The sequence below is a fragment of the Schistosoma mansoni genome, chromosome W (genome assembly GCF_000237925.1).
Source record: "Schistosoma mansoni strain Puerto Rico chromosome W, complete genome".
NCBI classification, from domain to species: Eukaryota; Metazoa; Platyhelminthes; class Trematoda; order Strigeidida; family Schistosomatidae; genus Schistosoma; species Schistosoma mansoni.
The window spans coordinates 10606050-10632446 of record NC_031502.1 but is presented as its reverse complement, the minus strand read 5'-3'; the positions used below and the strand labels follow the sequence as shown (position 1 = coordinate 10632446).

The window sequence follows — 26397 nt, the reverse complement described above, 5'->3', positions numbered from 1 at the left end:
TCCATCGCCATACCATGACTTAAGCCCAAAAACATGATTGTGTAAACCTATTACAGTGAACCATTGTCAGAAAAACAAAATGATCCATAAATACTATGGCAAAGTCATGCTCAAAGGTATTTTTCAAAATACTTTGTGGATAAAGCACATTCATGTCATAGAATATGGATAAAATGACTGAAACAAATAAGAATCGGAAGTATATTAACAAACTGAAACACTTTTTTGTTATAAATTATGTAACCAGATGTAAAATTCAGTATCTGGTAGATTTGTATCTACTCTGGTGGCATGTTGTTTTTAGCCAAGGTGGAAACAAGGCCTGAATGTGAAAATTTTAAATAAAAGACAACTAAAGGAAACATGAGCCAACAACTGAATAAGCTGATATTATTCCCTTTCACCTATGAGTGAGGAGAATTTTCAGCAATAAATGATGCAACAACGTTAATTCATGACTAGCAAATAGGAAAACTTAAAAATAGATTCACTTTTTTGTTGTACCAAGGATGTTGATTACTGCTACTTGTATGGATATTGGTTATGGCTGCGAAATAACTGTTTTCTGTCACTTTTCGACAGAAATAGACTAAAATAGTTCGATGAGATGAAGGGAGAAAGACAGTTATATGAAGATTTATTTGTGAATAAATAACTGATTTAAATGACATCCAAAATAATAGTGAAGTATATCATTTTAAATGTTCGGTCAGTAGACAAATCCGAATGCCTTGAACTAATAATTACTCAGCAATGTAATATGTACACAATTTATAAAATCAGTGAACTAAAGGGCTTTGAATAACATACAATTAAATTACTCAGTTATATATATTATTCCTTTTTAACACCTCGACCTTTTAAATGAATTCGCTTGAGTGAGGTTTTCTGTCAAGACGGTCGGTTTATGCTTTTCAACTCCTTGCTCTTTTCAAATCGCTGGATATAATGAGTAACACATGAATATATCCATTTTTCATCTCAATTTTCAATAGTCATTTAATTCACTATTGAATGAAATGCGTTCAGATAAAGAGACCAAAGCTGATTTACATTGTCGAACAGATGATCTACGTGATACTTTATATGAAATCATTGATGAAACAAAACAAGCTAATGAAAATCGTTTGAAAACTTTACTTGATATACCTGGTTGGTTTACAGATAAGCAAATATTGTTGATTAATTCATACTTGTCATTATTACAAATTGAATTAACACGTTTTCAAGAGAATGCACAATTAATAAAGGATTATTATAAGTAAGTTCTTGAATAAATTAGTTTAATTAATTGTTGATGGCTGAAATTAAATTTTAAACTGAGGCATGGTTTTCTAGAGGCTTTATATTCAATGTATATTTTTGCAGACAATTCAAATTAATTAAACTCATTAACTTGTATATGAATGAGGAAAATGTAACAAAATACAACGGGTTCATCATTTTTAGCAGCTTATACTGTTTTGTTTATATTTGTGAAATCAATAATATGAAAATATGATATTTGTTGGTGTAAAGTTAGGTTAGAATATGTTTACAAGTAGATCATACCTGAGTTTACGATATTACTTAATGGAATTTTCCTCTTGACATATAACGAAATAGAATTATCTAGTGAGTGTGTAATACCAGTATGATTAATGAGAGAGAAAAAATTCATGAAGACGTAGCCAATACATGAGTTTTTAGATTATGGTGAAAAGTAAATATGTCTTCATCTATGAAAGTGGCTTTATCTCTAGCTACTCAAGATTTTTTACTATTGATAGCTCATTAAATGATTAACCTGTTATGATAAATATTGATATCTAATCCTTGTACTTTTCAAAAATTAGCATTAACCAGACGTTAACGATACTTTGAAAACGCAATTCGTCTACGAATGTACTACAGTAAAATATACTGTTACATAATATATCCCTCTTTTTCGGGTTACTATTGACATTGTTGATCACATAACGACTGTAAACGGGACCTTCTAAATCTATCAAAAAGTGGTAGTAATTATTCCTCAAATCCTTGGATAAGCTTTCCCAAAAGAGCTTGGTTAGCCAGTGTCTTTCTCAACTTCCTAATTATTGTAACACCTATTTAAAGACTAACTAGAATCCCTAGCCAAGTCACAACTGTTTGACCAACCTTACTTTAAGTACAAGAACTAACACTTAGGTAAGGCTTCAGTTGTGTTGTTTTTTTCCTATTTTTTTCAAGATTCAGGTGGCTAAAAAATTAGATCTCCATAAGTAATTATTGGAGTTGTTTTCATAAGCGTTTGGTTCCCAAACGTAACCTCACTCATACGTCTTTATCCATTTGCGAAAAAATTGTCGTTGAGGGCCGTTTTTTGAAATGCCAAACTAGTATTAAATAATTCTTCGGCTTATATGATCCTAAAATTGCCTTAATTTTATTCAATTAAGTTTCATTTACATTATCTCCACTATTCCTAAAACCTGACTATCAGACAGCAAAGAACGCGCTTTTTATAATCAAAATACCAATAAAGGCACCATTTTTTGTGACTGTGTCTATCACTAAGTGAAGACTAAACTTTATATCTAAAAACGTAAGCACCTTTTTCTTATGAAAAGTTATTTCAACGTAAATGCAGTTTCGTATAACTTAGTGACCCAGTGGATCATAATGACACTCCAAAATGAAATAGATAAAATTCCAAAATGTAAAATTATATCAAGTGCCAGATCATATGAAGATTACCATCAGTGAAAAAGGTATCATTTTTGATTTCTTGAAACAGTATGTTGAACGGAAAGTGAATTTGTGTTATATTTTATTACTGAGATTCTCAGTTATTAAATTACTTTATGGAACTAAAACCAGTTTTGTGATCCCGATTTAAGAACATACTTTTGCAACCTCATGACCACAAATTTATATTTCCAGCAATAAAAAGTGACATTATTTTACAGGGTAAAGTTCGGTACTTCCATCGTATGTGAACGTCAAGATAGCAAGAAATGAATTAATACTCTTTTCCAGGTATTAGTCATCACAACTCTCTTTTTTACGTCATAGATACATGATAAGAGTAAAAATAATATCACAGACACAATTGTTGGTTCACACTTAAATGTTTCAGGCATATAATTTGTAAATAATCCTAGTGAATGAGCTCAAAGTTCCTTTAGTTACTGAAAATTAACTCAGTATCTTATAATTCACAGTTAATAACAACTCTGTACATATCCATTTCAGAGTTATGGAAGCTAGACCTCAAACAGTCGAAAATGAATCGATTCAAGCTTTATCGGGAACAATCGATGCAAGTCAAATTGAATATACACGAATACCATTAATTAAAGTGAGTTATATATATATATATATATATATATATATATATATAATCATTTCATTCTTAGTTAAAACGATTGCTAGAAAATGATCTGTCAATGACTGTTATCAACTGATGTTTTAAAAATAAGTTATTTTTAACTAAGAATCAACTTCAGTAGAAATATCTACAAAATCCAGGAGGTACTGAGTGTTTGTATTATTTTAGTTTTGGACTAGAACCTACAATCCTATGCAAGATCGAACTTTGAGCCATTAGACTTCACGTCCAGCAAGACAACCATAAACGAAAATATTTTATTACACAAAAGTGGTTACACTATTTCACGTACTTTTCATCAACAAACATCCTGGTAGAGGTTTATATGTCATACAACTTCGGGATTCTTTTTAAAATTAGAAGAGATACTCTTAGTTTGTTGATAATATTTTTGAAAGATTAACTGCTTCCTGAAAGTCAGGAATAAGAAAGTCTTTTATTTAAGTTATTGGTAGCTTTATAAACACAGGTAAATTTTCATTAATATCATAGTTAAAAAACTGTGATCTTTAAAAAGCTAGTAAATAATAAGAAACAACTAGTTGGTGGTATTGCAAGTAACTTTTATCGAATTGATGTTGGTAAATATCGAATAATGATTTTTTTCTATTCGATAAACCAACACCTAGAATACTCCTATCACCGCTTGAGAGACTTTATTCAGCAAAAAATCCAACGTTTCGTATGATTCATACCAGAAAATTATAAAATAGACAGTAAAAACACTTAATTTTTTTCTTTATTTGCTGTTTCGAAACATTTTCTCTATAAGTTTTGTTTTATGATCGTATTCTTCAATATTTTCCTTTAATTGAAAAGTAACAACAATTTCTCGATGCATTACATCAAAAATACCACTCAATTTTTAGCTTCCTGATGAAATTGTAGAAAATGATGATAGTTCCGGATCACGTAAAAGTACATCAACAAGACAAAATTCTTCGAGATCTAGTTCAAATAGATTGAATAAATTAAAATTAACGGATTCAGGCAACACTGTTTTGTCAAAATATCCAACTCCGATTGATATGAAATTTGAAATTTTACCGAGTGAATTTCGTAGTCAAATTAATTTACTGAATCCTAATTCATCACTACAAGAAATATTTGCAGCATTTAGTAAAAGTCAGTATACAACCTGTTTTTTGTTAGTTTTAAAATAATTAAACTGCTTAATGTCTTATATATATATATATATATATATATATATATATATATATACTAGAGATCTGTATCGTCGCACTTTGGGACTTCTCAACTGATATCAATGATGAAAAATATCTTCAAACTGGAAAACCCTACAAAAAACTGTTTGCTTAAATAATAATCATATTCTCACTTGTAAATAACTTCGGGCTGTATTTAAGAATTTTCTACAGTAAGCCGTGACCCGTGGAACGAAACACTAACTGACTGGCATAGTTAAATAAGGATTTCTCTGAATACCTAATTGAGTAAAGTTAAACATGTGGACCGTTTTATTTCGATTCATTGGCTCAGTACTAGCATACTCGCCAGCGCCATTGTACCAGTCAGAGTAAATCTGCCAAGAAGGCCTTAAATCATATAGTTCTTACATTCTTACAGATTGGGGTTATGATGAACAAGAAAGTCCTCGGTAACGTTTTAACTAATATGACCTCAGCTATCATCTGATTGTTTACTTCAGCTCTTAAGTTGCTATTTTTATCATGTCCTAAAGTCATAGTTGTTGCTTGTGCTGAATTCCTGTATTTTCTATTCGATTAAATGTGTGTCATTTTTATTGAAGCACTATGAGGAGTAGAGTGTGTAGATCCACCTCGTGTTATAAAGCATCTTCTTATAGTTCAGAATTCGAAATAGACGTAAGTCATCGCAGATAAAGCAGAACCATTCAGCTATTTCTTAATTTCAACTTCGTTAAAATATTATGTACAAAATTATGTTTTTGATAAGTAATAATTTCTTGCAGTCGCAGACAAAGTGAACAGTCTGCTAAGCTTCATGATAGTCCACACATCAATGCTTAAGATGGACTTCACTTCTTCCAAACATAAACACTATTTAGGAGCTGCTTGTATGAATGTTCTGTTTGTCAATCAGAAATGAATTAGCTCAGCGTATAGATCACTTCATTCATACCGGTTCATAATAACTCAACATAAACACGTCAAACTCACACATTTGTCGCTTCACGTTACCTGTTAAATCTTATTTTCACGTTTTAGCTCCAGCTTTTATTTGTTTAGATCTTGTATGAAACTGCACTACTTACCAATACTCAGTAGCTCATGGTGGCAAAACATTTTTACGTCTTTCATGGGACTTATGACATTTTTTGATCTCAATAAACCACTTATCTCATCCTTCATACTCATATCTTAAAGTTTGTAACCATTTTTATACTCGTAGTAATATTTCTTCTCATTGTTTGCTTCCCCTTTAATATCCTAGGCCTTGAAGCTGTTTACTATGAACTGCTGGCTTATTTTTGAAACACCTCTTAATTGATTTTTCGTTAATTTCTGTTCCCCTCTGGACAAATCCATAAAACTTTTTCTCGTCAATAGAATATGTTGTAATTCTTTTCTTACGCGTTCATTTAACTTCTCTTTAACTGCCATATTGACCGCGTAATTAACGTCTAAACAGCTGATAAGACAGTGTTTTTAAATGCTTAATGTTGACATTGTTTTCCGAAATCTTTGGCCATTTTCAGACAAATATCGCGTTTCAGTTCTACGATTTTATGTGTAAGTTATTCGCTGGGTGGGAAACCTTGAATATCTTCTACTTCTCTTATGGTCCAAATGATACCACAGTCTACTGTTTTAACGTAAATGCGATGTGCGGTAGTTCACCCTACATTGCTACGCAAATATAAAGTAAGACTTCTGAAGATAAAGGATAAGTGTAACTTGATAGGGAGTCAGATTAATTTTTAAAGATGGTATGCACCATGAACTAATTTTAGCTGAGAAACTTTCGAAAATCAGGGAACATTGGACAGTCATCTCGTTCTGGTTTTTTATTATTTCATTCTTCTCCTCTCCTTCGTACAGATGGTTTATCTTTGACTAGTCAGACTATTTCATCCAATCCGCCAAATCAAAAAGGAGCCAAACCTGGTGCTGTTAAAGCAAATTCAATTCAAGAAAAAGTGATCCTGTCAAATCCAATCAATCTTCTCCTAGATAAACCGACTCCATCTACAGATTCATCAATTCAATTTTTATATAATGTTTTTTTAAGTGCTATGCAAATTATTTTGAATCAGGTTAGTTGAACAACTAGTTTCTAAGTTAACATCAAGTTTTAATGGGTACTTAATAAATTAATGAAAAGTCATAATGAAGATACGATTTCTTAAAATATGCACATCCTTGTAATTTAAACTGATTAAACATTTTAAATTAATGCTACTTATTATATAAGTGGGATATGATTAACGATTTATGTGAAATACGTTTTAAAATGAGATATTCTATTTGAACGTGGAAAAAATATGTATTTCACAAATGTTTATTTTCTTACACAATAACATCGCCATTAATTTCTCGAGTATTTCGAAACGGTAACCTAAGAAATAATTATGCATAAAATTTATGAAAATTCAGGGAATAATAGTACACGTCTAACAAGTCAATCAATTTTTATTTATCTGATTGTGATTGACCAACAATCATAACGTAGATGTTTTGTTGAAATTAGTTTAATTTGCAATTTATGTTTGTTTCAGATCGATCTCACTTGATATGCTATCAGAAATCAGGCATTACTAAACAGCCGCTTCGTTTTGGTTTCATACGCCCAATCAGCGTGCGTCTGCTACTATACCAGAGATTTTACCCGGGACCTCCAGATCTCAGGGTGGATCACAAGTTGGTCGAACTGGTAATTTTACCGCTGGATACTGACTTAAGCGCAAGCCGTGAAACCCGAAGGTCCTGGTTCGGCCCAGTAGCGAGGTGATAAGAAGTCTCATCGGCTCCCGACAATATCCCAAGTGGGAACGGTCCGTGAAAAATACAGCCTACAAACCACCGAAGTGTTAAATCACCTGGTTTATGGAGGTTTCTGTTTATTTTAGAGGTGACCTTCACTATTAATTGACGTCACCGAAGAATCATTAAAAGCTAGAGATTGAGGAAATCCAAATCACTCTAGTTTCCAACCCTTTAGCAGTTAAGACCCTTACCCCAACACAAAGTCGAACCTATGATGTTCAAATTATTATAGTAACTTATGGGGATTTACTTAGTAAATTTACAACCCTTCAAAATTCATTTACCTAGCAGCCCGATACTGATCTTATGATTTTCTTTTTTTATCTAACAAAACATTTGATACTAAACATTGGTGAAAACAAGCAAAACATTGCATAAAATGCTAGAGTCATAGACTGCATTTACGTCTGATGAATATCTACTTAAAGTTCAGCGCTTATGAATGAAAACCTCTTAAAAGATTCTGAAAAAGAAGACTCATGGTTTTCACTATCGCTCCAAAGAGCGAGAAAATCTACAAACCGTCGAATCGTTTAATGCAGCTATTGGAAACAGAAAATTCATTGTGAAAATCTTGACTTTTGGTTCATAAATGTCTCAAGTTTGTAAATCTTTAGTTATAAACGTAACTGGAGCTAGTTATCATCGAAATTTGACCACTCAAACGCCATCGTAATCTTTGTGAATGATTCAGTCACTATAATGATTACTTTTGCTCTCTTATATGAACTGAGTAGTCATACAGTATTTTTATTATTCCCCATCTCATATTATCTACCTGAATGTTTACTGGTTACAAACCGTTCGGACATTTCATTAATTGCGAATCACATGTCAACACTTACTCTTTATTCTCACCCATATGCAAAATATCATAGGATGTATTCAACAACTTGAAGTATTAACTATCAAGGCCTTATACCCATTGGTTGACAGATTGAAGTTGATACACTAATTTCAATAACTTGAAAGACAATTAGCAAAAATCTCTGATCACATCTAAACTATGCTTAGCTGTCTTAATAATGTTGTAGTACATCCAACAAGGAATGTTCTCATCTGGAATACTAATGTGAATGTTTCGAAACTGTTTTTAAAGTATTATTATGAAGTCACATTCTTTTTAAAATTGTCCAACAATTTATTGCATCAATATTAACCTAAAGAAATCCATAACATTTCCTGTTTTTAAACATGAATCTTGAAGGCCATTTAATTTTCATGTTATCGATTTGCTTACTGATTATCTTGTAAGTAACTAAGTTATCTTAGTAGGCTTTAGAACCACACGCGAATAAAGTGTTGAATATCATATTCTATAGTTTCACCTAACATGTATTCTTTTATTGTTTAAGGTACAAGCAGAACGGAAGTCTAGAGCGAATGAAGCTATGTTAGACGGTTATACAGTGGATTTACTGATTAAGCCTACAGACACAAAAGGTGGCAAATTAAACTCAGCAGATAAAAATAAAGGTGGGCAACCTCGTAAAGGACAAAGAAAATCGGTGGGGCCTAAGGAAAAGGGATCTAAACCTGATGAACAAGCAACTACTCCAGGTCGTTTATTACTTTAAAATTCACAGAACCTTTTTGATTATATTTAGCTACTATACTACATTACATACACTTTTGTATGAAAATACTTTACTAAGTGCTACTGAATAGCTTAAATAGTTAAACACCATAGTATAGACCAAAATATTTGAATAAACAAACCAGCATTCCAAAAAAAAAGATTCCTCTTCACTATTAAATCCTAGAAAGTAATGTACGATTGTTTCTTCTTTGTTAACAACTCAGCAGGGGAAATTCAGAACTCTATTTAAGATTAAAACTAGTATTCACTGGTGCCTTGAAGTACGTCAATCCACTAAGTTGGTATCCAGTTAACTACACTTTTAACTTGTTTTAACTTAACAAACACTTTTGTGACTACTTTTTATAACCGAGTATCAACTACTATTTCCTACTAATGATAAATAAACCGAGACTGAAAGGCATCGACACGAGGAAGACTGTAGATGAAGATTTTCATATTCTATAGTGGTAGATTCACAAGTGATCAAAAACACATTGGATTTTGTAGAATTTACTAGTTTTAGGCAATAGTTAAATTTGAATATATTGAATCGAGAAGCAGTTAGCATTGATTAATCAATGATTTAATGCATGTATACAATTTAAAAGATCAGTAGGTATATATATTTTACTTCTTTCTTACATCTCTCCTTTTTGACTGAACACGCATAAATAGGTTTTCCTGTTGGAGAGAGCCAATTTTAACACGGTTTCGGGCTTAAAGTTAGGTCGAGTGATTAGTGGAAACCCCATCTAAATGACTTTACACGTCGCGGGCTCACGTTAGAACTTGCAATTAATGTTGAAGCTAGTTACAGACTTACTAATTAACTGGTTGGTTGAGTCGACATTTTTTTCGACTTGAGGTTTGTTTGTATCATGGACTGGTATCACCAGCTAAACCATCTTACCAACTTCTAATTTTGTCTAAAATTGTTTAATATAAGTACTTTCGATGTATAAAATTATTGTTAAGGATTGTACATATCATCATGTAGTGAATCTAGTTAGATAGCAACTTACCAATCTACAAAGACCGTTTCCTGGATAATATAAAAGTAATATTCTTTTCTTGACTGACTATTTGTATTTGATGTGTTAAATGAGGAAAAAAATCAAAGATTTTAGTGCTCTGTAATCTAATTAAATGATTTTTAAGTCAGTGAATAATACAACTAAGAATAATTATATAGAGTCGCCTTCAATCCTCTACACCTTCTCCAGTCCTGTTTATAAAATCCATTACACTAATACTTAAGAATTTACCTACATATTATGAATCAACCAAAGTAATCATGTTTTTCAAACGAATGTTCAGGTTTACTAAGTACAGTTTTCTTTGCTTTTTTTCTTCATTTAGTAGAACTAACTGAAGAAGATCAAAAGGCTAGAGAAGTTAGGCAACATATTAGAGAAGAACATATAGCTGCACTAGAAAAAGAAGGTGAATATATAATTAAAGAAATTTATGGACCAAAATCCATGTATTTTGGCTCACTATAATTTGTATATCATGATTGTGTAATGATCACAGTGCTGGTTTGTCAAAATACTAAAAAGACATTGATTGACACTGTTTGTGAAAAAGTGCCATATAGCCGAGTTATAGTTACTCATTAAGCTAAATTTACTCATTTGTTCCATTTACTGACTAAACATAACTGCCTTAGTTGTGCGGTGGATGAGAGGTTTGACACTAAATGGAAAATCACCATATTGTTGATGCATTCACTAAAGGAAGCTTCATTTAAATTCCCCTCAACTAACCAACATCGTCACTTTAGCGTGTCAACTACATTATGGACTGTAAGATCGAAACCAGACACCAGTTATTTCAACAATAATCACTTCCCAGTCATACTTTAATGTAAACGCTGAGTACGAGAAAAGTCATATTCTCAACACTACTACAATCCTCATAGATTTCATATCACGAACTTATTTTATTTAGACCACTGTTTAAAACCTGTTAGGACTGGGCTGTTGTTTCATTCTACCATGGGGCTCCACAGCAGTGCCTATCCACGATCTCGCATCCAGAAACCGGACTCAGGACTTTCGGTTTAACGCACGAACCCCTAACCCCTAGACCACTGAGTCAGCATCCAACAATTTTGGCAATATTTTACAATACCACTACAGAGATCGATCAAATCATTTTGGTAAGATACCAGTGAGAAATAAACACTTCACTGCTCTGATGTTTTTCAAGTTAATCTGCATCTTCGTCTAAAAATTGCTGCCAAAATGTCCATATTGTATGCTAATGTGTTAAAGTTTTAATTATAAATGTGAATGATCAGTAAAATTATCTACGGCGGATAGTTCTCTGTTACTCTAGGCCAGAAGGTTAGTCATCGACATTGTATGATCTGGTACGAACGCGTGTTAGTCCGCGTTTTCACAATTCACATCAGTGCTGATTGTAAGGAAATTAAAAAAACATAGCGTATGATAGAAATAATTGTAACTTCAACGAAAATCTGAACAAAGGTCGAATTAAAAGAAACAAATAAGATCAAATAATGAAAAGTTAGGGATGAACACCAACTTGTTGTTCTGAAGAAAAGAGAATGAATGAAACAGCAACTAATTTTATACCATGGGACCCAATATTTCCAATAATGATGGCAAAATTTGTGCGAGCCCCAGCTAGGAAACCTACATCCACCAAAGTGGTCTAGATCATTATACAATTATTTCAGTAACTGATCTCATTTCTTGACTTTCTGGCTAGCGAAACCCAAACTTCTGATTTCTAGGTGGATAGCTATATCTCGTGATAAAATACTTTGTAGAAATTATCTCCATCTCTTTTTTAATCTCTTTTGTTCTTGTAATTTTAAATAGCCGCTAAAACTGCCTTTCGTTTCACACTAATAAGGGCTCAAGGATCAGCCGTTCTATCAGATTTACAGGAAAAGTTTTCCCACTTAAAGCAATTTATGACAGATTGTATCGGAATTAAAACACTTAAAGAACACGATGCGTAAGTTCAACACAGTATCGTTTTGTAACCAACTTTATGTTATGTCAAGAAGTTACTCATAAAATAAAACTTTAAACAGAACATCGGACACACAAGCGGAAGTTTTACAAGAACTTGTGAAGGTGATTAGGAAACTTATTAGAAATCGATCAACAAAGTTAGAAGAAAGCCTAGGTTATGGCTGAATTTGAATCGGCTGCTTCCTGGTTACTGACTCAGAGATTCAGTCGTTAAATTTTATCTACATCCCTTACGTTTATTTTGTGAATATAATATGTACATTGCATCGGATGAGCATTACATAATGATGGTATTCACCTGAATGTAAGCAATGTCGTTAAACTATCAGATTAGCACAAAGTTGAAAAGGTGGTTAGGATATATTTCGATACTATTATACTCATTTTGATGCTGTACCTTTCATTTTGACTTAAGTGATTATCACTTTAAACACTGTTAATGATAACATTCATCATGAAACAGTAGTGATAAAATATTATTATGAAACAAATAACTTTTTATTATATGCTTGCTTAGCTTCTATACACAAATAATGTATTGAAATATTGTGGCAAATACCAAATGACAACTAACTTGCAAACAAATGGGCACTTTATTCCAGCTCTAATACCCTCACATTCATCCACGGTGCTTTCCTTTCTTGTGTCGATACGTTTTGAAGAGAACCGGGAATTTTTGTTGTATACACTACATTGAATACTATCACCAATTCTAAATATATTGCCCCGGCCGTTTCCTTTAAAAGTTTTGGCCGATAGGGTTCATAGTGCTAAGTGTTAAACGAATGTCTCCAACAGCAATGCGTGATGGTTGTGCGACACTGCGAACTGAGCAAATTAGGAAGCGGGATAGCAACATCCCAATTCAATGGCCTAAAAGTAATGTGTTTGCTTCAAAAGTCCAATCTCAGAAAGGGACCTAAATGACCACTGCTCAAATGTCTCATATTGGAAAGAAAAAGATATTTGGTTCTCTCCAGTAATTTATGGTTATCTCACTGAAGTCAACCCATAATGTTAATTACAAATTAGTTAATTTTCATGAACTACCCATGTTAAATTTTCATTTAGAATTTGATCTCACTAATTATCGTGTAATGCATTTCAGTGTGAACAACACACTTGAAGTTATTCGATATATGATTGAAAAAGAACAGAAACTACCAGAAAAAATGATATTAGACGGTGAACAATTTTACATTGATGAAGTAAGCATTTTATTTTGTTTTCTTTCCATTAAAATAGACTGTTTTACTTTAATTAGAAATATATTCAAACTCGTTCAATGACATAATTTGATCATAAAAAGATTATTTAAACCCTGTTTAAATCGCATACTTGACCAAAAATATCTTACAAAACGATTTTAAGTATCATGTCTTAATTTCGTAAAGTTAAAAGAGAATTAATGTTTATATATAGTTGAAATCATGAGTCAATTGAAGCTAGACAACCATGGAAAACCTGGAAGCACTGGACAGCCGTTTCGTCCTATTGCAGAACCCCTCAGCAGTGCGCATCCACGATCCCGCCCCACGAGATTCGAACCCAGAACCTACCAGTCTCGCGCCAGAGTACTTGATCGATAGACCACTGAGCCGGCATGCAACGCTGTTAATGTCTAACTTCAACTAACCCACGAATTAATGTTTATTTGTTAGTTCTGTCAATGAATGACCAATACGTAAACTTTGATTTCCAACCAAAATCAGAACAATAAATTAATAAATTAACTCAAACTTATTGATATTTTTCATGTATATGGAACAGCCGCATTACTAACATTAGAGTGATGTGCAAGTTACCAAGTCGAAATGCTAGTACTGTTTTTTGAAACTTTTAATCTTGAAGCAGACACTGTAGATGTTATCTAGAATGATAGTAGAAATAATAAGATTAAATAAATGAGCTCGTATAACTTTACACTATCGAAATCATTTATATGTAGCTTTTAAACTATCCCTATAGGAATACAAACAAAATCAAATTCACTTTATTTATTGCATACACTACTGAATATGTCACTTTTATGTATCAAGTTCGAATCCGGTTTTCTGAGATAAATTAGCTTTATTTTTGTTTACAAATACTTTTTATAAATAAATATAAACAGCTCCGCAAGTTTACATTATTATATATAATAATTTATTTACTTACAGAGTGACACCATTTCACCTATTTCTAATGATTCATTATTGATGGAAAAACTTCGAATTAGCTCACCAGTTATAAATAAATCAACTGAATCGGAACCCCAATATTTTAATCTTAGTCAGTTGAAATATCTATGTAATAAAGTAAGTCATAACATATTTTTTTCCAGTTATTAAATACCAGAATTTTCGAATTAAATTGACTAATCTGATGTTAGAAACATCATCTTTTGATTATCTCCCTGCATAAACCAGCTCTTTGAGTGAGAAAACTAGGGATGAGTAAGAAACTTTTGTTAGATGACACAACTAAAAATATGGGCACGACTCATTCATAAATATAAATAAATATCCCTCAGAAAATAAAGTAATATTTCTAACTAAGCGTATATCCACTAAGGGTAAAATGCTGAGTTTAGGCATTTGGTACCAAGTAAAATTAAAGTTGGTTAGTAAAGTATTGAATATTTATCAACTGAATTAGTTGGGATATATGCTACATGTGTTCAACCACCGCCTATCTTAATGCATGATGTCTGCTGGCGTAGAAGTTCAAATAAAACTGAGAGCGACCAAAAAAGATATGGCATCAATCCATGATTCATTGACTTTTAGGGTTCAGAATTGTATGCAATACTGTAGATGCATCCAGGTTTTACCCTCCTCAGTTCCTAACTCCCGAAATTTCTAGATGACTTTTTTATTTTACTTTCCTTTTTTTCCACACCTAATTACTTCTACTACCACTAACACTGTTGCTTATCTTGATAATAGTGTAACAACTTACACTAACGTACATATCTTAAGTTCTGCATTTCATATATCTGACTGACTGTCTATTTCATTAGAAACTAAATCCAAATCTTGGCCAATACAGGGCCCCCGTCAATATCATTCACTTATCATTTGTCCTATGTCTGAATGGTCCAGTGTATAACCTTAATCTTCTGAAAAAAATCTAGGTTTTTGGATTCTACAGCACTGAAATGAGGTAGGATGCATCAGATTATTAGTGAACGGATGAGTAGTAGCCATTCTCAAGTATTAGTAGTAGAATTAGTACTATTAATAGTAATGCGAGGAGAGACGATAGTATTGTAGTTAGAGACTGTGTTATTGTAAGTCTTCATACTATTATGCATTACAGCAATGGTGTGAGCTGTCGTCGTTGTTGTCATTGTATTCCATGACTTTCATATAAACGAAATTTGTGAACGGACAGTTTATCTGTTTCGATCCATTTTATTAGCAGTGGGAAGCTGAAATAGATCAGAATCCACTTCTTTATTATTGCTATTGTATAAATCTTTGGTGAATATGTTTCATCTGTGAAGTGTCTCTTTTTATCCATCCCCTTCATTTCAAATTATAATACTGGCTAATATTTACCTTTTTTATTTCAAATGCGGAATACCGAGCGAATAAAACAAGTAATTATTAAGTTAGTCTAAAAGACATGATGATATTTTAATAAATTTTACTAATTGCTTCACAATCAAAACACTTACGATATTCTTAATTTTCTGCTTCTATATTCCCTGTTTTAGTTCTCAACTCTGAGCCAAACAGGATTTATTGACGTTTTTAATTTTCAAAGCATATTGAAACCAATCCTTACAGAACGTTTTACTGAACTAACTGGCTCATGCTCTACTGACACATTATATGAATTGTTAACATGTCTTGTTTATAAGTATCGTTTATCATTTGAAACGAATTCTGTGAAAATCTCAGCCACTACTGATCATAACGACTTGATTAAAGTAAACAATACACATGAAAAACAAGTTTATTACATTGATTGGCGTCAATTTTTATTAGCAGCTTGTCAGCCAGCTATTACATATCATCATTCCACTGTAATTACGCAATCAAGTCTAGTGGAATTATCACAAAGACTCATGGAATTAGATCAATCAGTTAAACACGAAAATCTACTCAATGTAAAAGTTACTCGAGCTCAATTTCAATTCGCTTCATTTAAGTGGTTTCCAGTTGGAGTAAAGGTAAATACTTACAATTAATATGATATGCTTGATGAATGTATAAGGTAAACGATTTTGAGGTCACAAGGTGAAGCAATATCCGAGAGGTTTGAAATGGGGTTAACTATGAAATTTGTCAATTGTTTTCATATCTTTTATCGGTAATGTTGAAAAATATCGACTGAAACATTAGTTATGACACTATGAATACCCAAATGACATGTTAAATTTGTAAGCAATTGGAGATGCAATTCTGATTTTAAAAACTGTTGTATATGAATAAAAACTTATCATCTTGTCCAGTCAAAATAAATTTCATTTTACAGGGGGATTCTATTTTACATAAAGCAAAGAAATATGACTATACACAAGTCTTACTGATTACTGAAAGAGTCATATACGTTTAAAATGAAATCTGAAACCTGTTTAGAAAGTTTTCCAACAGCCTTTTACACTTTGGTTTTTTAAAATAGCATTCACTGCATCAATGAAAAATGGAATACGATCTTAAGCAAGAAGTATTGGAATAATTCCTAAGAAACCTGGAAAACTAATTCCATTATGATCTTATATTGACTATTTTTTATCTAATCCTTCGTTAACCTTTCAACACATTAGTCTTAAAAATATTCTCATTATCTTGTTCCTTGTTTTTCCTTCAGCATTATGAAGAATTGCATGATTTCATATTCAGTATATTCACAAAGAAGGTTAGTCAATCAAAAACCAATCAAACGTATCTCAAAAATGATTCACAGAATACAGAAACCTATATCAACTCTCAAAATTATAAAACAGTGTCAATGGAAGAAACAGTCAATTGCTCAGATCTTTTATTAAATATTTCAGTTATTCAAGTAAAATCTCCCTATATCGGCTTTCTACGTTGTTTATCAACACTTCTTGGAAGACATGTTCCATATATATCCGTTCACAACCAACTGATGGTGTAAGTCATATTATAAAGAGCTTAATAACATAATCTGATTTATCTTTGCATCACTTGAGGGATATAACATTCCGGAAGTAGGTTATAGTTTGGAATGCTTAACTAACATATATTTCACATACATAGTTCAGTACATGTAACTTGTACTACATGTTATTGATAACTTGTCCACATGAAAGTATAGAATTTTATCTTAATTACTCAAAGGTATAGTGTATTAATCTGGATTATATGTATATATGTTCATAATTTCATATATTTAATTTTGTTTCTTATGAAGAATCACGTGGCTTGCATATCCATGTGTAAACTTTCAAGTGCAAAAACTGATCGAAACTCATCACTAACTAAATTTTCGTTGTTAACTTCGGTTTATACGGGTTGAAAAATGAAAATGAGATCAAGCGATGTATCTGAATAAAAGTTAACTGTTCATGTAATTAGATTTCAGGTGTATGATTAGGTCCTTCCGTAAATGAATCCCAAACCCCTGGAACTCAATATATTTACCAACTTCTGAAGGGAAAAAAATAGATATATGAAAAAATTATAAGTTGAATAGCATTTACTTAGACAATCTAGTGCATTGGATAAAGAATGTTCGAAATAACACAGAATACCACGGATATTTAACGAGTGCCCTGAATAACATCAGTTTACCAAACCTGGAAAACAGCAACAACCGTTACATACCACCAAAGCTAAAGTATATAACATCTAGGGAACTAATTATCCATTTAGTACTGAACGTAACCAATGAAAAAACGGTAAAGGAATGTTCTTGATTATTACTTCACTGTAAAAAGCTCATCAGGCTGAACGGAATTCAAAATGTTAACGTAGTATTTCCAAGTACAAAGTCTCAACCTTAAGGCCGCTATATTAACTAATAAATTCTTGTTCATATAATCATGAATATAAATATTTCTGACTTATTTTCTCTTTTGTTTTCTCTCTAAATAGAGATCTCTGTGATATGGAATACGAAGGAGTACCACAGAATTGTCCTGATGATCCTATACCTAAAGAAATTTTGGAAAAGGTCATTTCAAAGATTTTCGTAATCTAGGATTTTCCAATATCATGAGATGATCAGAATCAAAATTGTAGGCCACCCACTTCATGTCAACTCAGAGGTCTAAAGATAATTTGTTTTCAACAAGGTCTGGGAACTGCAATTTCACCTCCTCACCTGGGCCAAGGGCCCATACTAGTGAGGATTCCCATGATAAAGACAACACAGATACCTTTGTTATGAGAGTCGAAGACTTCCACTACACTTTTTTTCTAGCTCCCAATAGAAACATCGCACTAGAATAGCGCTATAAAATTGATGTTTTTGTTATCCGACATCTGAAATGGTAAACAGGTCTAAATTACGCTAATAGGTGGGAAGTTTTAGAGTATAATAAACTAATAGTAATCAGTGAGAATGCTGTAGGAAAAATGGAGATTGGTCAAGACGACCTAATGTCCATCTAATGTCATTCATGAATAAAGAAAAAAGTAGAAACAGCTAATACTAGAGTTAAGAATTAGAGTTGAAGTAAGGAAAGAAACTTCGCAACTGGATAATTGTTAGTTCGAAAATAAGCACTTCCACCAATAAGTATCAGTCGGCCAATCATTGAGGAAATAGGACCAGTGACCAGCTATTTCTTTCTGGTTTGGGTACCTTACCACCAAATACTCAAGACCTCATGCGTAGCTGGAAACAAGATCTTAGTTCTTCAAATGACATCAATTTATGGCGAAATTTACCTTCGAGTCATAAAATTCAAACAGATCTCACCGAAATCAACAGGAATCAAGTCCCCAGTAGCTCCTAAGTGGAGTTCTCCAGATAAATTCATTTGTGCATGACTTCTATAGTGAATATTCCCTGAGTACTTCCAACTAAAATGAAACAGATATTTATACAACACTTTGTGGTTCCCCAGTCAATACTGACTTTCAATGGAAATTACTTTAGGGTTGATCAGCATTCCCATACACACAAAATTGTTCCAAAACAATAACGCCAAATGTTATACAACGTTTTTTTTAACTAAAAACAAGGAGTTGAATACCTTGTTGAGTTGTTTTGATTTGTTTACAATAAAATTAACTAGAGGAGCCAATCAAGCCATGTATATTTATTCATGACATTTTCCATGTTAAAAAATGACATAGTACTCCTGCTTGTCGTATTTTTGATGGCGAATAACAAAGATTTGACATGTGAATTTATCACTGAAATATATAAAAAAAACAATTCAGCAATGGAAGCCTTTGCAAGAATACTTCAATTCCCTATTAGCAGAAAACACAATTATCTAAAACTAAGCTATATAGAACATCAAACTTAAAAAATTCATACCCTCAACTAAAAAAGTAAAAGCCAATTTTGATGTTACTTATATTGATAGTTAGTAGTATGATATTTTTTATTAAATAAGAAAGATAGGTTCAGCAAAGTTTCTTTTCGGAGAATTCATTTTCAAGGGCGTACAATCGCAAATATGTATACTTATTTCTCAGGATAACAACAATTTAGTAATAATGATGATAAACTTCTGTTAGACATGGTGATAGTGAAGTAGGACAAACGAAGGTATTAAAAAAATTTTATTTAGGGAAACCAATAACAGTTTTGTTGCTAAAAGCCTCAATATTCATCATGAAGATAAATAGAGAAATTATAATTGGGGACGCATGGCTCAGCATGATGAGATAAAATGTTGAAACTGAGATGAAATTTAATCAGGAAGATTACAGAAACAGAAATAAAACAGTTGGGGGTAGAAGGTCTATGGAGAAAATAGAAGAGAGGGATGGCTGTAAAGGAAGGAAAGTATGAAGAAAGAAAGAAAATTATCAAACATTAAGACCATAATAGAAGAGGTCGCGCCAATCTATTTTGGACACGCAATTTTGGTTTTTCCAGATGTATAGCTATTGCTTCGATAATGTTAAAAAGACGCAACATAACTGCCTTTGTCAGCCTTCTACTTACCTTGTAAAGAACTTTTAACTCAGAGTCTGTTTTGATTGAGTGATCTGTGTTCACGAGGTGTTCGATTATTGAGCTTCTTACTGAACCGTTTCCGCCTCTTTTTAGCCACGCCGGGTAATGTTCTTGAATTCTCTTGGATAAATTACGCATCGAACGACCTATATACCTGGCTCCACATGAGCTGAGAAATTTTTAAAGCCGATCTCACTTGAGAACTTCAGTTTATAATTTATCTAGAGGAAGGATAAAACTGTAGAAACGGCTAGTGTCATTTCATACAGATATTCATCATTGTTATAAAGCGTATTCTTTTTCCCCACCAAAAAGTGAGTTATCTAGTGGTAATTAATTCTTCATTTACTAGAGAAAAATATCAGCAAGTTTCCATTCGAGTTTAAATTTAATTGAATATTTTAAACAAGTTGTATAGTTGTAAACAACTCTTAATCAGAAAATGTATGTAATTATGAATATTTTCACCAACACAAAGGATCTATATCGTATCACCTATATCCGTCTGCGTACTGCATTCCAAAACAGAGCATGTTTGTACAAATAAGGTCAAATGTCATTAATTAAGCTCCTTCATGTTTTCTGTAATACAATAAAAATATAATAAGAAACTGATATCACACTGTTTTAATGAGTAAAATAGTAATGTTCACAATTTTCTGATAGAATAATATGTATAGTGTTATAGAGTAGTTTTATGTAAACTCTTCACTTAAGGTCTATTGTACATGAAGAAAGCATCTAATCCGTAAGTAAATACTTTTCCTCACATGAACTGGTACTTGGATATTCAAACCACTCTTGGAAGATAACTTACATTGACAACTGAAGTCAGCTGAAAATTTTCAATAATGAACACCCATGATAACATAAGAGATCGAAGCCAGTAACTTCAGTAATTTGATCCTTTCTATATTATTATTATTACTGACTTCAAAAGTTATGAAATTGTTGCTGTGACTTATCAAAAAAAATTTTAATCTCATTCTTTAAATATAGATTCTAAGCTTTGGTCTAGTTATTACAAACCAGTGTCGAACTGTTCATGATGATCTGGAAACGTCTCAAGTTTTAGATGCGTCTGAACCAGGAAATTTCCTGATATCAGTAAGTACATCAAAAGATGAGATTCAAATTGTCTATATAACCGTATATCATTAACATATAAGAATTATTACATTCAATTTCTCAGTCAATTCAGCAAGTGTCTATTTTTATAAATAGACACTTATAAATCTGGCGATGATAAATTAATGTGAATAATTGTGCGCTTGTCCAAATCAAAAACTTTTTTAAAGTATAGACATAATAAAATGGAAACTGGTGATAACAACCTAATTCATAAGCTAGCTACTACTATGATTCTCTGATTATCAAAAAAATATACCATGATGAAGGAAAAACCTTCGTAGTCTGTTCATTTACTGAAGTAGAAAAAAGTCAGTATCAACACATGTAAAAGAAATTACGGATATTGAATACAGAATTTCATACTAACATCCCAACAGCTGACTATGATGTTAAAATATAAACATAACAAATATCAATTAAGCTGAGTAAACTTTTTCCCTGATATTTTAGAATTTGAAATAAGATTTTTCGATTGACTGACATTTTCTGAAGAACCGTTGGAATGGATTGTTTAATAGTTATTATATCTTAGTGTGAAACTCCTCATCGGTACAGACCTAAAATATCACAGTGAAAATGAAGTTTTTTTTCAGTAATCTAATTCAGTAATAATCCTGTGACCACTGACTGATCATTAGAAGTTCAAGTGGTAAACTATGGGTTGTGTAATCAATCATGTAAAAGGTGGGAATAAATCATTGATGACATTAGATAAAAAATTTCTCTGTACTATGAATCAGCTAAAGTCGAAAATGGTAATCAATGGATTTCAACTCACTGGCTTATCTGTAACGTGCCAGCTGCAAGAATGGTGGTTTCATGAGGTGCGTAATCCTAAAGAGTCAGTCCTAAGAAAAGGTAAAATCTTTACTCAGTGCTTGCTGTTCATAGATGATTTTTCAACTGATATGAAGGGTTGCTCAAGATCACGGGTCGACTGAAGTTAGACATTAACACATCTAAATGCCGGCTCAGTGGTCTTGAGGTTAAGCGTTCGCGAGCGAGACCGAAGATTCTGGGTTCAAGTCCCGTACCAGGACGAAACGGTCGTCCAGTACTTCCAGGTTCTCAATGGTAGTTTGGTTTAGATCGACTGATGGGTCCAACCATTGGTATCAATTTGCGATAAAAAAATCCCTTCGAATTATGCAATTATAAATTTTTTTTAAATATACATAACTTTTCCAACCATTCATATCTTACCAATCATTTAATTAATTAAGTAAGCTGTGACTGTCTAGATCGGAATCTTTAATTATGAATAGAAAACTAACGACTGACCTTATGATTAAATAGCTAGGGGTAACGCATGATGACTCGAATTAAAATGAGTCAGTTTCAGAATTTAGCTTCTACGGAAATCAACGCATCGATTAGAAAGTACACCTATTGTTGGTTTGAATTTGGCAGGCAAATAATTATTTTCTAATTCTAGTTATCATTCTTAGATAATTAAATAAATGAAACTGACTTGTTCAGTATTTCAGTTCTAAACAAATGGAAATATATGTCAACCTTCTAGTCCCTTGAATTTCAACCCTCATGTGAAGGATCACAAACCAATTCTAGTTTTTTAGTCTCTAATTTTTAAAAATCATATCGTTTACAAATTACCAATTTAATAACCTAATAAGTATATAAAAGGGACACAAAATGGGGTGGCGATAAACTCCACTTTCGCTCTCAAATCTGATCTTGCACCTAGCAACCAACCAAAATGAAGCGGGAATTATTATTTACACTAACGGGATCCATAATGGAGAATGTGTTTCGTTCTCTGTCCTTTTATGCTGGCTTATATAAAAAGTATTAAGTTTTCTACGACGAAAATACCACCCTATCTTGGTACGGACGTGTCCAGTGTAGCACATTCAGTCATGATGGGAGAAAAATTACAACATAACAAAAGACGTACCTCAAATTAATTTTATAATGGAAATTATACCGAAATATCTATAATTGAGCGACTACGTAAACAACCGTAATGACTGACTATAATGCACTTAGCTGACTTGACAACGTGGAATTTATCTCCATTCCATTATCATCAATTGTGATATTAAGCGTAACTTGTTTTCTTAAAACGAGATGCACTTTTCGTAATCCGACTATTGTGACTAACAGATTAACTAATTATTAGACGAACACCCTGACTATTACCGATAGGTAAACTAACTGACTGATTAGAGATGAATAGCATTCACTACATTTTGAATTACAATACCAGCAATCACGTGAAAATTGACGAAAATGAAAAATAAAAAACACCAAACGGAACAAAATAAAGTAGACAATATAAGTACTTTTAAAATCAAAACAAGCTAAATCTTTAATGTAACCCAGGGCAGATAAAAATATTAACACAGAATATTATTCGCTAAAGTACTGGGTCATAGTGCCATACTTTATTGACTGACAAATGCAATAAATAAATCATAGGAACATATTAAAATGAACAGAAAATATATGAAAATATATGAGTAAATAGGGAAGAATAAATATGATAATAACTACTCTAGCCAATATAGCACTCCTCATAAACTTATTTTCCATTATTGTGTACAACTTAATGTTTAGCTTTAACAGTTTCCAGTCCATGAATTCGTTACTTATGGACAACGTTACAAAGATAACTAAATCAAAAGTGATAGTCATTTTTATATTATGAGATCATTTCAGTTATAAATTGGCACATTGTAAAAAATAGTGTATTATATTCCCCTCACAGTTGAATACGTATATTCCATCAAATGTAAAAATGAAATAGATTGACAAATACCAGTATATAAAATCTGATTAAATTCATCTCTATCATTTGAAACGAGTCCATTGCCTTATCATATAATACTTCCATCTAAATGAATTTGCATTAGTGCGTTAAACGTCTACCTGAAACAAAACTAACCACATATGTTAGTAAAGTTTGATTGTGGCTTGTAGTGGGATCCAGGATGCGTGTTTAATCCCTTTTGGAACTGATCAACTGAATGTCCTTGAGTCCTAGTATTGATGTTCGCTTTGAGACCCAGTACCATTCGGTTCAAACAGCAACTCATTAATCACCGAGCCACTAAGTCCATAGAGTCACTAACTCGTTCAACGTGTATGAAGTTACATATACATAAGGTTTTGAGTTTTCCCGTTGTTGATTCTCTATTGTCGTATGTACAACATGAGGAGGTTACTTTTATATTGCCTTTAAATATAAGTTGTAGTAAAGTCCCAATAGTGATTGATCAAATTCAATCCTTGATATCATCAAGAGGATAAATCAGTCCCTTACATAATTATAATCGAAAGTATAAAGTATAAGCATAAATATTACCATTTAATGAGGTAGTTCTGTGAAAAATGCTAGGTTTCATTCTTTGTATAATGATAAGTGCGCATTACCGAAGAATTTCAATCTAAAAACGAAACAACTTTCTATAACTCCTTGACCGTCAACTCTTCTGTACTTGATATCAGTCTGTGAATTTTTTTCTTGATAAGTTTGTTTTAATACTATATCTTATGTTATTCTGTTGTTATTGCATTATTACTTTTATGTAATTACAGGATAAACTTCAGGATATTTTTACAAGTCTTGAAAATAATGGTCAACCATCAACACTCAAGAATTTATTACATAATATGGATTTTCAAAATTTATTGATCAGTTCACTAGCACATTTCAAAGGAATAGCACAGTTTTCAGAGCCATGGATAACAGCATTACAAACTTACTTTAATGATTCATTTTATTTATAGAAAAGATAAAACAATTTAAAGGATATCAATGGCAAGACAATTTATCAGTAACTTTCTGAACCAATATTGAAAAGCATGAGCTTTTTCCCCATCTTCACATGTTATTTTTATTTTATTTGTTGTGGTAAATTATTTCAATAAGAAATTGGGTTACATTTTTGGATTATCGAAGATAACTTTTGCTAGTGTTACTATTATTCTACTATACACTCTCTTGTTTCTCCAAAGCATTGTAGTAAGCTTTTTTGGATTTTAAAATAAATTATACGAATATAGTGACGATTTTCTAAACATAATTATCACAGTATATCCCAAACTGACTCAAGTTGAAACTGTGGACTGTGATGGTCTAAAGGTATTATGACTAACACGAGAACTGAATCAGTGGGCACTTTTTAATTTTCAATGGTCCTCCATCTGAGGTCAACTTATGACCAAAGTTAACGCTAGAATTTTGAATGATTATATTATTAAAATCTTGATATCCAGGTGCAATGTAATAGTCCGATCTGTTTTCCATCCTCCGTACAGCGATCATATTTGACTGCGATCAGGCTTAATAGTTAACATTTGACTAAGTAGTCTAATGAGTAGTACTGTAATATCCTCAATGATGAGTAATGCCCTTAAATATTGGTGAAAACATGAGAGTCTACCGAAATCTAGTTAGTCACAAAAAATAAAATGGTGTGTCATGAATCTGACTGCTTTAGTCGGGGTAAACAAAAACATCTTGATAAGACAAAATTTCTCTTATACATATTCAAAAAAATGAGTTGAGAAAAATACTTCTTTCACTAAGCTGTTCATCATTGCTCTACACTAGTATGTATGTTCTTCGATCAACAATAAAGCTAGCTCCTAGTCAAGTAGTGGTCTGTTAATTAGCAACTTTACAAATTCAGAAGTACTTATGAATGATTAGGGGAGTAATTCAAAGGTGAAGGTTAGAGGAATAATTATAATATTCAGAACTTCGATCACCTTAAGGTATTGTTTGTTTGGATCTTCCCATCGATGTGTTTAGGACTGCAACTGGTCAGTCTCTAATTGGCATATGTGCATACTGTGCGTATTGCCTCGATATACCTTAATTCACAAGCATGGTAAGCATCGATGGGAAGATCCAAACAAACAATACTAAGTGAATTCAAACTTCACCCCATCGCACAAGCAAGTGGCTATCAGGACTCAGTGGCCGAGTGGATAACGCGATGGCGTTTGAAGCGAGGGTACTGGGTTCGAGTCCCAGAGTGAACATCAACTCTGAGATGCAGGTACATCCAGCTGACGAGTCCCAAATAGGACGAAACGCGCGTCCTGGATTCCACTGCTAGCCACTATCCATCTCTGCTTACCATTCAGAACTTCTATTAATAAATTAGTTGAAACATGTACTTATAAAAATAACAGATTAGATGACAAATCGTAAGAGATATATTTTAAGAGAAATATTAGTACTAATTGCATCACAGTAAACATACAACAGGT

General features: G+C 32.3%; 1 protein-coding gene and 1 non-coding gene across 2 annotated transcripts in view; both read left to right on the top strand.

The window, feature by feature from the left end:
• Positions 1–24906, top strand: part of Smp_158730 (hypothetical protein) — a gene marked incomplete at both ends in the record, with an annotated part of 54279 nt that extends 29373 nt beyond the window's left edge. The window contains 13 exons of the mRNA XM_018788510.1: positions 996–1261; positions 3217–3322; positions 4222–4477; positions 6397–6611; positions 8697–8901; positions 10283–10366; positions 11773–11911; positions 13040–13139; positions 15632–16090; positions 16732–17018; positions 17983–18061; positions 21025–21132; positions 24715–24906. Of these exons, the coding sequence (XP_018654045.1) occupies positions 996–1261; positions 3217–3322; positions 4222–4477; positions 6397–6611; positions 8697–8901; positions 10283–10366; positions 11773–11911; positions 13040–13139; positions 15632–16090; positions 16732–17018; positions 17983–18061; positions 21025–21132; positions 24715–24906 (2496 nt within the window). The remainder of the gene's footprint in view (positions 1–995; positions 1262–3216; positions 3323–4221; positions 4478–6396; positions 6612–8696; positions 8902–10282; positions 10367–11772; positions 11912–13039; positions 13140–15631; positions 16091–16731; positions 17019–17982; positions 18062–21024; positions 21133–24714) is intronic.
• Positions 24907–25317: 411 nt separating this feature from the next.
• Positions 25318–25383, top strand: Smp_tRNA_00653_Gln_TTG.1.1. Its single transcript has one exon. It is a non-coding gene (tRNA).
• Positions 25384–26397: the final 1014 nt, after the last annotated feature.